The 12,242-nt window shown below is 33.5% G+C and overlaps 1 protein-coding gene, 1 long non-coding RNA gene and 1 pseudogene across 2 annotated transcripts; 2 read left to right on the forward strand and 1 right to left on the reverse strand.

Annotated features, from left to right (window-relative positions):
• The first annotated feature begins 2,502 nt into the window (after positions 1-2,502).
• LOC140828275 (GDSL esterase/lipase At4g01130-like) lies at positions 2,503-4,177 on the forward strand. Its single transcript, XM_073191264.1, has 5 exons — positions 2,503-2,799; positions 2,888-3,094; positions 3,182-3,339; positions 3,415-3,685; positions 3,787-4,177. The coding sequence occupies exons 1-5, from the start codon at positions 2,544-2,546 to the stop codon at positions 4,053-4,055; spliced, it is 1,161 nt and encodes a 386-aa protein (XP_073047365.1). The 5' UTR covers positions 2,503-2,543; the 3' UTR covers positions 4,056-4,177.
• A 3,465-nt stretch (positions 4,178-7,642) lies between these two features.
• Positions 7,643-8,722, forward strand: LOC140826795 (GDSL esterase/lipase At4g01130-like; annotated as a pseudogene).
• Positions 8,723-9,177: 455 nt separating this feature from the next.
• Positions 9,178-10,555, reverse strand: LOC140826567 (uncharacterized). Its single transcript, XR_012116838.1, has 2 exons — positions 10,330-10,555; positions 9,178-10,215 (listed from the first exon to the last, which is right to left on the reverse strand). It is a non-coding gene; the product is annotated as an uncharacterized lncRNA (long non-coding RNA).
• Between the last annotated feature and the right edge of the window lie 1,687 nt (positions 10,556-12,242).

Below are 12,242 nucleotides of genomic sequence, written 5' to 3' on the forward strand. Positions count from 1 at the left end.
AATATTTAAATTCCTTATTATAGGTAAACTATCTGAATTTTTCTAAAAAAACCCATAAAATATATTAGTATTAAACTTCATATTATTATATTATTCTGTATTTATCATGTTATTTTATTATTGCATATATGGTTAATTTTTTTCATATATCTTCTTGTAATACTATATTATTACTTAATATGAAATTGCGCTAAAAATATAATTATAAATTGCAATAAAGTTATAAAAAAACATGTAGAGAGAAAATTCAAAAGATAAAACTTTTGAAGATAATAAAAAAAATGAATTATTCGATAAAATTAATATGTGAAGTTAAATTTTAATCCTGAAGTGCAATCAATGTATATATTGTAGTAATACTTAATTAACTATTAATTATATATTAGGTGAAATAAATATAAAATTTTGATTTTCTATTTTGCTCTTGCAATAATTAGAATTTATATATATTTATTGAGTTTTTGGATTTGTATTGATAAGAATGTCAATTTTATCTTTTCACAATTAGAAAACCAATCTTATTATCCACACTTTTATAAGTAATATATATAGATATAGATTTAAAAAAAATGAATTTTTATTATTAAATATCTATTCAATTTTTACGTAAAATTATTTTAAAGTTTCTTATATTGCAATTTTCTATTAAAAAAATAAGAACACTACTATCATCCTCATGTGTTTAATGAGTTGAAAAAAAAATAAAAATGCACCAATTAAATAAATAAGCAATACGTTGACTTTTACAAATTAAATATCTCAAATTTGACCCTAAATTTTATATTTTTTTTGGGACGATTCACATGTAATTGATACAAGCAATACATAGTTTTGGGCAATATAGTAAAATCAAAATGCAAAAATTTTGCCCATCATCTATAGATTGACACAATTTTTTTCTTGATAAATTGATATAAAATTTACGCACAGAATTTTTTCTGATAAATTGATATAAAATTTATGCGCTGATGGACTTTTTTCACTTAAGTTCGGAGTTCAGAATTTCGACATTATTATTTTTTTGAAATTCTGAACATAATATAATTTTGTGTGAGCTCTGATTGACCTTTGTTAAGATTGAGACGTGGACTTAACTTAAATTTCAAAGTTAGCTCGAGAGAGATGATTGTTCAAGTCCATATATGCAACTTCTAAGAATTTTATCTACCCGACGTGAGACATCTAGCACACTCTTCAAGTCCAAGAATTAATATGTGGAGCGTAAAATTTATAAATGACCTAATTATGGACAGAATGAGTGACCCAATTATAAAGAATTCAACACATAACGGTATAGCATGAGCTATGATATCATATTAAGAATGAAATTTGGAGTTAATTCAACCCATAAATTAGTTCAAGATAGAGAATTGTCTAAGTTCTTTGTCAAAACTCGGGCAGTATAATATTTAACATCATGAAATATATATGCGAAATTGGTTGTTTTCTGCTAGCAAATCTGAGCCACCATAAATAATTACACAAGGACAAGGTGGACTCCAAAATCAACAGAATCAAAATAGGCAAAAATTTATATAAGACGATTTCACGGGTATTATTTGTGAGACGGATCTCTTATTTGGGTCATCCATAAAAGAATATTACTTTTTATGCTAAGAGTACTATTTTTTATTGTGAATATGGACCCGTCTCACAGATCCGTGAGACGGTCTCACATGAGACTCACTCATCAAAATAATAACAGCGCACATATTTCGAAACATTTTGCGAATACGATCCTCAAACATGGCAAAAAATGAAGCATCTTCTTGAATCAGTTAACACTCGAAAGCCAAGAATAGATTGACGTACAAATTTTACTATTTTTTTCATCTAAATTTTCCTCCATCAAGATAAAGAACTGAACCCGGGACTTTATTTTAAAGGAAACCGAACAACTTATCATTTTAACCCCAGATATGGCTACAGTTTTTACTGTTTTAGTCCGAAGCTAGTCCAGCCTAGTATGCATTCAAAAAGTTATTGTCTTGTTCCAACACCGGAATGAATTAGAGAAATGGCCAAGGTGACGAAAATTTCATACAAATAATATCGAATTTTTTTTGGGAAAGTACAAGTGATCTTGAGATTTTCTTTGTTCACTTTGGTGACACAATTCATGAATATCCTCATGCAGGTAACAACTGCACAAAGGAATCTTTGGCTACCTTCTACCAGAAAGATGCTACCAGGATCAAAAGTTTCACATTAATTCCATTTGGTGAAAACACCAACTTCAATTTGGACTCTTTTGTATCGTGTCAAAGAGCAAAAAATTGTTTGTTCACCTTTATAAAATGCAGTTTTTGAATCGAAATCTAAACAGCTATCGGTTTGTCACGCATCAACGTGTTGGCTGATTTACTGAACTTTTTCATGCAAGGTTTCATGTCAAGAGCTAATGATGATCAGTTATGGAGCTAGTCTACAAGTGTCTAGCATGCAGCTGCATTGTGCTTTGCTTTCGCCCCTATATAACATGCTAACACCAAGCTTTCTTGATCACGCTACTCTGCAATTGTTAATATTGAAGTGTCACAAAAATGAGTTACCTTTCAGCAAAAGGGTCCTCTGTTGTGAGAAATATCTTGGTTTCTTGGATGTTTTTAATGGTTATGTTGGTTCCAAATACTAGTGCAAAGTGTGCCTATGAAGCCATCTTCAATTTCGGGGACTCCAACTCTGATACGGGTGGATTTTACGCTGCTTTTCCTTCGCAGCCGTCTCCAAATGGCATGACTTACTTCAAGAAACCAACCGGTAGACCAACAGATGGGAGGCTTTATATTGATTTTCTAGGTAAGGTTTCAACCTCTCTCGCAAATTCGAGTTTGATATATAACTTTGTTGATTGCCAAATGATTAATTATTTCGAATCATAATGCAGCTCAAGCTTTGGGATTGCCATTTCTTAGCCCATATCTTCAGTCCATCGGTTCAGATTTCAGGCATGGTGTCAACTTTGCTACATCAGCTTCCACAGTTCTGCAGCCAACTACTTCTTTATTTGTCAATGGAGTTAGCCCTTTTTATTTAGCCGTCCAGCTGAATCAGATGAAGCAGTTTAAGGCTAAAGTCGACGAACAATCCTCAGGTAACAAATTTCCTAAGCTGGCAGAGAAGTTCAAAAAATAAAGGATTGTTATTTATTTTACATTAAAGATTAAACTTTTCTTGACAGGGCAAACAAATCTTCCTCCACCGGACATTTTTGGAAAAGCCCTTTACACAATTTACATCGGCCAGAATGATTTCACCGGGTATGCATCCTCAGCAGGTGCCGGTGGAGTGAAGCAGTATATGCCTCAAGTGGTTTCACAAATTACCAGCGTCATTAAGGTGTTAAAAGAGCATTGTCATATAACCGAAAATATACGTCTAATCTAATAGACATCGCTCATTTTTAACACACAGGAGCTCTATGCACTAGGAGGCCGCTCGTTTATGGTGCTTAATCTTGCTCCAATAGGCTGCTACCCTGGATTCTTGGTGCAACTCACCCATGACAGTTCTGATGTTGACTCGTATGGATGCATGATGTCTTACAACAATGCAGTAAATGAATATAACTCAATGCTAAAAGATCAACTTCAACAAACAAGACAAGATCTCCACGATGCAAATGTGATATACGTGAATAGTCACTCCGTTCTCCTCGAGCTATTCCAGCATCCAACATCCCACGGCTAGCACTTTAAGCCTAGACTTTCATGCTATAGACGCTAAAATACAAAAGAAATAATTTCATGTTATAATTTCTTGAAGTTTTTTCCCCATTTTGCACAGGATTACAGCATGGAACCACTGCTTGCTGTGGATGGGGCGGCGGTTCTTACAATTTCAACCAACAAGTTTTCTGTGGAAACACTAAGGTGATCGATGGCAAGACTGTTACAGCCACAGCATGTGGTGATCCTCAGAATTACGTGAGCTGGGATGGAATCCATGTCACAGAAACTGCTAACAAGGAGTTGGCATATGCTATACTCAGTGGTTCTTATTTTGATCCTCCTTTCTCCCTTAATCAGTACTGTGATATTCAGCCTATTGGTTAAGGCACAAAACCTTTGCCACTCAGCGGTGCCGGAAATATGTGCTAAGAAGTGAAAACAAATTGATCTTGTATTTTTACTTATGTCACCTTCACTTAAATAAATAAAATTTCAAGATTATTTAACTTTGATTGTTAATTTTACTGAACTGTACGTCACCAATTGCTTTTTTCATGCATGAGATCAAAGTTTGTTATTTTTTGGACATTATCCCATAAAAATACATGAGATAATGGATTACACTTAAATCCACGTTCGTACATGTAATCTGCATTAGAAATATCAGTGCGTACTCTTTCTTTTTGATCATTCAAAGGCCTGCAAATTATAAAGAAACATTAATATTAACTGATCCCGTTTTCATAAATATTATCAAATCTTGCATCAACATTCAAAATTAGACGTCCTAGTATGTTTAAATTGTTCTGATTGTCACAAGCCGATGATAAACTCAGTAAGTTTCCGACATCAACTTATCCCCTTGACCTGTGTGAAAAAACTAGCAGCATCTGGCAGTACAATTCTGTTATATCTACCATTCTATTGTTATAAAAGTATACAGCATCTCTGATCACAAAACCAAGAAAATTCTAATATCTTTTCATAAATTCTAAACGAGTGTCGAAACAATGAAAGATATTGTGCATTATCATTGCAAATCTTGGTTACTTTTGCAGAGTTGATGGGATCTTTAATACAAAACACCGATGCTGAATGTTATTTTGAGGTCATATTCAACTTTGGAGACTCAAACTCAGATACAGTTGATTTTGGGTTGCTTTTCCTGCACAAAAGCCTCCCAGTGGCATGACTTACTTTAAAAAACCAGTCGGACGAGCAACCGATGACAGTCATTATTGATTTTCTAGGTAACTTTTGATTTGTTGAATATTACGTGTGTGTGTCTATATATATCATATAGTGATTCATTTCAAAGTCTGATTACCATATAATCGTTCTTGTGGGCAATCTACCTCCAAGATTTTACCTTTTTCATGCAGAACTAAATTTTCTGATCTCATTTATTTCAAGATCATGTAATTTATCTATTATTATTGCAGTCATGAAAGCATCTGGGGACAGTTGACAGCACGCTACACACCTCAACAAAATGGTGTAGCTGAAACGCAAAATCGAACCATTGTTGAAATGACCATAAATATGTAGAAAGCAAATAAAGGTCTTTCCAACATCTCTTGGACAGAAACCGTCAATCTTGCAGTATACATCATCAACAAATCATCCATGAAGTCCAATCCAAATAAAACTCCATACAAAACTTTGCACGAGTGAAAACCAGAAATCAAACATTTTCGAGTTGTTGGATGTTTGGCTTATTCTCAATCTTTCGTAACAATGATAGAAATTCAACGAAAAATGTGAAAAATACATTTTTATTGGCTACAATGATAAATCAAAAGCATATTATTTGTTTAATCCAAAACAAATCAATTAATAAATAATTTCAAGAGACATACACTTTGATGAAATGAAAGTATGTGGCTGGGAAAACAAAAAATCCATTATATTGAACCAAAACAAACAGAAGACTCTAGTGCAAAGTCTACTGTGGATCCAATACAATGTCAAAATATTTTGACTCAGATTCTGATTCAGAATCCCCGATGAGAAATGTACTTCATTAAGAGAAATTTATGATTTATAAGTTGCATTTTTTCTTGTGAACCACATAAATTTGAAAAAGCTACGAAAAAGAAGTTTGACAAAAATCCATAGATGATGTAATGACCACTATTCTGAAAAATCGAACTTGGAACTTGGTTGATCTTCCCAAAAACAAAGATGTAGTCGGGTTAAACTGGATATATAAAACCGAATTCAATGAAAATGGTTCAATCCAAAAAAAAAGAAGCTAGATTTGTTGCAAAATGCTATTTACAACAGCCTGTGATTGGCTTCGATGAAATATTTGCACCTGTTGCGAGAATGAAAACTATCTGCACTATGCTTATTGTTGTAGCACATACCAGATATTGTCTACTCTGTAAACCTGATATCCAGATTTATGAATGACCCAATTCAAATTCATTTTTCCGTTGCCGAACGAATACTACGATATTTGCAATGAACAAAAAAGAACGGTATCAGATATACCAAACAAGATGATAATAGTCTAATTGGCTACACCGAAAACGATTAGTCTGGACCAATTGATGAGAAGAGAAACATGTCTTGATATGTATTTTGTATTGGTACAAACCAATTTCTCGGTCTTCTAAAAAACAGAAAACAATTGCACTTTCATCTGCAGAAGTAGAATATATCTGTGCCACTGAAGGGGGTTGACACCGACGTTGCTCTCAAATTTACATTCGAAAATAATAAGCCTCAGAAGTACAGAATTCAGAAATCAGTTTTTTTAATAATAGATATTGAATATTTCAATGTCGGATACAAACTCAATGCCTAATGTTTTACGGCGAAAATGTAAAACCAATAATAACAACGTCTTAACAAATGCAGCGGAATAAACATAAACTAGAACTGATAAACAACGGTCTTCTTCACCAGCTCCAGAATTGAATCTGCTCTTCTTCTAACTTTTCTTCCTCGTTCTTATCTGATATGTGTTTGGTGGGTGAGTGATATGGTTGTCACTCAATAAGCAGGGGCGGGAATAACTCCCAGTTTTCGAAATCGTTTTCAACAGAACAGAAATCGGAATTCAGAAATCACATGTTTCAGGATAGAAATCAGAATTAGTAAGCACTGAGCACGTTAGTGCATTTAATGGTTAAACTGATATCAGTCCCTTTATGTTCTCTCCTCTAAGGGTGAGGCCAGAAATCAGAAATTCAGAATTCAGATATGTTCAGAATATATATTCCTACCATTAGTTCACTAGGGAGTTTCAGTGCTTCAAAAATCATATATCAGAAATCAAACATACAGAAACTGTACTTTAGAACAGAATTTATCAAACTGATTTCAAGATATTTATAGATAAGCCAACTCACAGTAATTTGCTAAAAAGTGTTTTGGTTGAAGTCTGAAATCTGCTTGTTCTTGCTACTGGTTTCTACTGCTCGAAAATCAGCACTCTCTTAGCCCGAAAATTCAAGTGATAACTTAAGATTTGGGTAACACCAATTCAGAGATTTGAGCGTGTTATTAATTGGCAAAATTCTGACTGTTAGACTCCTCATTAATGGTCATATTCTGACATTAACAATCTTTATTCCATGTTAAATGCTTCAGTTACAAGTCCTAAGCTGAATCAGTAACTGTCTGCTAAAATCTCGCGGTACTGAACTCTTCTGCTACTGGATTGTATCTGTTGTCTGCTGCTGGATTCTATCTGCTGGAAAATTACCAACATCTGAAATATTAGCTTCTGCTGAAAATTTTGCATTGCTGCTGAATATTAATAGCTGCTGCAAAAATGCTACCTGCTGGAAATTCGGGTTCTCACACCTGTGAAGCAATATGACTTCAAAGAGTTCTTGAAAATTTACAAAAAGAGCCAAAAAGTCCTACAAAAAAATTTTGTGATAACATGTATGATATCGCTATGACGAAAAATTCAGTTTTTGATGTCAGATCACATAGAACTTCGTCACCATTTCATCATGAATCTCATCAATGATGGAGAAATTCAAGTGGCTTTTGCTTGCACTGAAGAAGAGCAAATAGCATATCCATTCACAAAGCCATTATCTTTCATAAAATTGGAACATTTCAAAAATCCATACAAATCACGAACGGGTGTAAATATTAATTTGCAATGCATGATTTATGGAGTTCAACTTTGTCATGCGTGATTTTTGACCCGCTCCAGATATTTTTGGATTATCACTCTACAAATTCTACATTGGCCAAATGATTTTGCAGGAATTAATTTGCCATACATTGGAATAAGCGGCGTAGAACAGTATCTCCCTCAAGTGGTTTCCCAAATTTCCAGCTCCGTCAAGGTAAAATATTACCAAAAAAAGCCATTTCATAATGTTTGCTGTAAGTATAGTTCCTAGCTTGATCGAATTTTGTAGGAGATCTACGAGTTAGTGGGGCCAACGTTTCTGGTGCTGAATCTCGCTCCTATAGGCTGCTATCCTGCCTTCTTCTCATTTGGATGCATGATATCTTACAATGATGCTGAGGTAGAATACAACACTATGCTCAAAGAAGCATTAAGACAAAAAAGAGAAGGTTTAGCAGATACCAATGTTGTTTATGGCATCCATTCCGTCATGCTAGAACTATTCCAGCATCCTACTTCTCATGGTATTAAATCTTAAATTCAAGATTTCATGAACCCTTTATCATGACTTCACCTTCTTCAAATTCGAACATACTCTTGTTTAGGCGTAAAACGGTGTAAAATGAATCTAATTCTTTGATGTTTGACATTTCTAGTTATGAAATATGGACTAAAATGAATCAACCAGCAAGTTTTTTCTGGAAACACAAAATTGATCGACGGGAAGAACATCACTGCCACAGCGTGCAGTGACCCATACAATTGTGTAAGCTGGGATGGAATGCATGCCACAGAATCAGCAAACAAGATTGTGGCTTCTGCCATCCTTGACGGCTCTCACATTGATCCTCCATTTTCACTCCATAAATTATGCGATATCCAGCCAATAAGATGCTCACTTTTCACTTCTAGAAACTGTAATAAACATGTCACAGCAATAGTGTCTTAAGCATTGGATACTGTCACAATCTTAACATCTCAGATTTGTACGAAATCAATGTATCATCTTCACCAAAAAAACATGTTTTATCATTGCACAAGAAATCCTGGTTTACTTCTGTGAAGTAATTCATCTGCCACCGTAGAATTATTCATAATAATTTTTCAAGACAGCAATGTCCTAACCAACAAATCAGAGTATTATTTGTTCAATATTGATTACTTGTTATTTATGATACAAACAATTCATCACCGATCGATTGTTACTAGTCAACCAGATTATAATAATGAATTTGAAGGGCTGCATTTTATGTTGTCTTCCACTCGACAACATTATATATTTAAGGTGGATCCAAAAGCAAGTTAGCCAACTGGCCGACTTCAAATCATTCGTCGCGGGTACAGCAATACAGCACACATGAATTACCAGTCCAGCACTTCAAACATTATCCCGAATCAAGAATGGATGAGAAGAAGATATTATCTAAAACAAAATAAATAAAAGTATGTTTACATGGAGAAAACGCAAAAAATTTAAAAAACCAATATAAGATATTAACTCAAGGAATATAACTTTTTTCAAGAACTGGTTGTGTTCTGATTCTAGAAGCAGAAGGCATTCTACTTCTTCCAATCCATATTGTATCCAACACTTCACTTCTTTCAGATTGTCTCTCCATTTTTCTTATCCTCTGTTGTTTAAAATACTTGCATGCCAAAAACCCGAGCACAAGAAGCAAGACTAATCCCACAATTCCACCTGCTAATCCTATCATCCACCACTTTAGTCCCTCGTCTTTTTTCTTCTTTATTATTATTTGAGATGGAATGACAATCGAAAAATGGCCCTGCCCTCTTGAAATACACGTGTTTTTCGCAATCACATTGCTGAATTCCATCGTGCCATTTCTGTCGAATCTCACACATTTGGCTGTCACATTTCTGTTTTCTTGAAATGTGACATTTGGTAACCGAACAACAAAGGGATTTTCTCCCATGACCCGAAGCCGGATTTCTCCATAGCTTCTTGAACTTTCATTTGAATCATAGGCTAAAAGTCCAATCACTGGAGCAATAAACGTGTAGTTAGGCACATTATAGTAACTGTCCGACCAAATTCCAAGATTTTGGAAGACTAAATCAACCCTCCTTACGAAAGGCCATGGCAACACTCTAGGTGGGATTTTGAAGAAACTGAAATAAGCACCGTTCACCCATAGAGTTCGAGCTCGAAGTCGTGCAATGGAAACTTCCATGCCCGAATAATTTGCAGGTAAAGAGACATTATACAATATACCTGTATGATGCTTCGGGGAATTCTTGACAGCATAATCATGAAGGAAAGAATTCAAAGCATCCTTGTCGTAAATTTCCGATCCTTGGATATTTGCCAATAAAATCACATAAAATATCATCCAAATAAGGATCCGATGTCGTTTATAACCCATCAAAATTCCCAAGATCCTCTCATCATGCCTTCACTTCTCACGTTCACACCATAACCTGATGATCAAACGTCACGAAAAAGTTAACACAAGGAATGATTTTCTCCACAAAACACAATCTTTTACAGCAGACAGGATCACAAATCAATAAAACATCACGAGGTGATCATACATGTGGCCATCTCTCCTTGGCATTTACCCAAGAATCTGGAGGGATTTGAGCCGAAAGAGAGAGAGATTCAATATGGCTACAAATGCAACAATGGAATCAATATATTGTGTACATATATATTTGGCTATAGGAGGGCCGAATTTGAGGTGGTTGAATTGCATAGAGTGTATAGTATATTGTATATGGCCGCCACCTTAGCCTGGCACCTTCAAAAAGAAGAGGCCTTTTGAGTTGTTCTTTGGTATTTGCTTAATCGGCTGGATTAATTGGAATTATAGACAACTCCCCACTATTTTTAGAATTATATTATTTATATAAAAAAATATTAAAAATTAGTAATTATTGCAAAATTGTGATTTCTATCATAATGTATTTTAAATCATTGAGTTGGTCTCTTGTGAGACGGTCTCACGAATCTTTATCTGTGAAACAGATCAATCCTAGTGTTTGTCAATTCAATGGGCCATTCTACATTATAGGGTAGCACAATTTTCCCCCTAAACAATTAAATTAAATTTAAAAATCAAAACTTTTGAATAAGTTGACTTCTTCATGCTCAGATCCATTCTTGCATAATTCAAAGACCAAGCAAGTATACTTGGATATTTCAACAAATGGCACACCATGTCTAAATTTTAGGCCTAAAACTTAGGTATTGGTTGTGTTTTTAGTTTATCATGACTTCTAAGCAAAAACTTGTGTGAGACGATCTTACAAGTCGTATTTTGTGAGACGGATTTCTTATTTTGGTCATCCATAAAAAAGTATTACTTTTTATGCTAAAAGTATTAGTTTTTATTGTAAATATGGTAGGATTGACTCATCTCACAGATAAAGATTTGTGAGACCGTCTCACAAGAGACATACTCCGACTTCTATTGTTACTATCTTGTCTTTTATGAAAAATGTTTGCTGCAATTAAATCTCAAACTCAAAATCTCGTTCTTAATTTGAACGCCTTGTATGTACATTTGACAATTATCATGATTAATATAGTTGTATGACAGATATTGTAAGGACTGTTTTATACTTGTAAAATGATGTGGCATGAGCTATTTTGTATGTCTAAGATATGGCAGGAGCCATTTTTGTAATTTTTCAAAATTGTTAAAGAATCGCTTACATTAATTACATTGTTATAGATGTAATAATTTGGAGCTGTTGACAGAAATAAAATTAAATACTAATTAGTTTTCATTTTGAATTTATTCAAATATCTGAATACTTTTCCTCAAAAAAATCAAAAAAATAAATTATCTGAGTACTCAAAAGTCAAAATACATTCAAGGGGTTGGAAAAAAAATCAGAAACTTTTGATTTTAAATATAGTCGAAATTTGATTACGATGATTATTATAAACATTTTTTTTACTGAGACAAGATAGAATTTTATTTTTCTGAAATCAAATAACTAAATTTGAGTTTAAAATATTTGAATTGAAATATAAGTAGGTTTTGTGAAACAGTCTAACGAATTTTTATCTGTGAGAAGGTCAATCCTACCGATATTCACAATAAAAAATAACACTCTTAGCATAAAAAATAATAGTTTTTCATGGATGATCCAAATAAGATATTTGTCTCACAAAATACGATCTGTGAGACCGTCTCACACAAGTGTTTGTTTGAAATATTCATTTCAGATACACCCAAAGATAATTAGTTATATTTGCTATCTTACATTTAAACAAAAGAAGTTAGTAATTCATAAATCTTAATTGTGCTGAAGATGATTTTCAAATAAGATTATTTTAAAGTTCCTTTATTGAATAAGAAATGTTCCTTGAATTGGACAACAAAATATGAAATTTCCTTCCCTAAAATTTCATAAATTTTCTTTTTTTTTAAAAAATATTATTCTTTTAAATTTGAGTTATAAAAAAAGAAATTAGAAATGACCAAAAATATCCTAAA

Source organism: Primulina eburnea, chromosome 3 (assembly GCF_022965805.1).
Source record: "Primulina eburnea isolate SZY01 chromosome 3, ASM2296580v1, whole genome shotgun sequence".
Taxonomy (NCBI): Eukaryota; Viridiplantae; Streptophyta; class Magnoliopsida; order Lamiales; family Gesneriaceae; genus Primulina; species Primulina eburnea.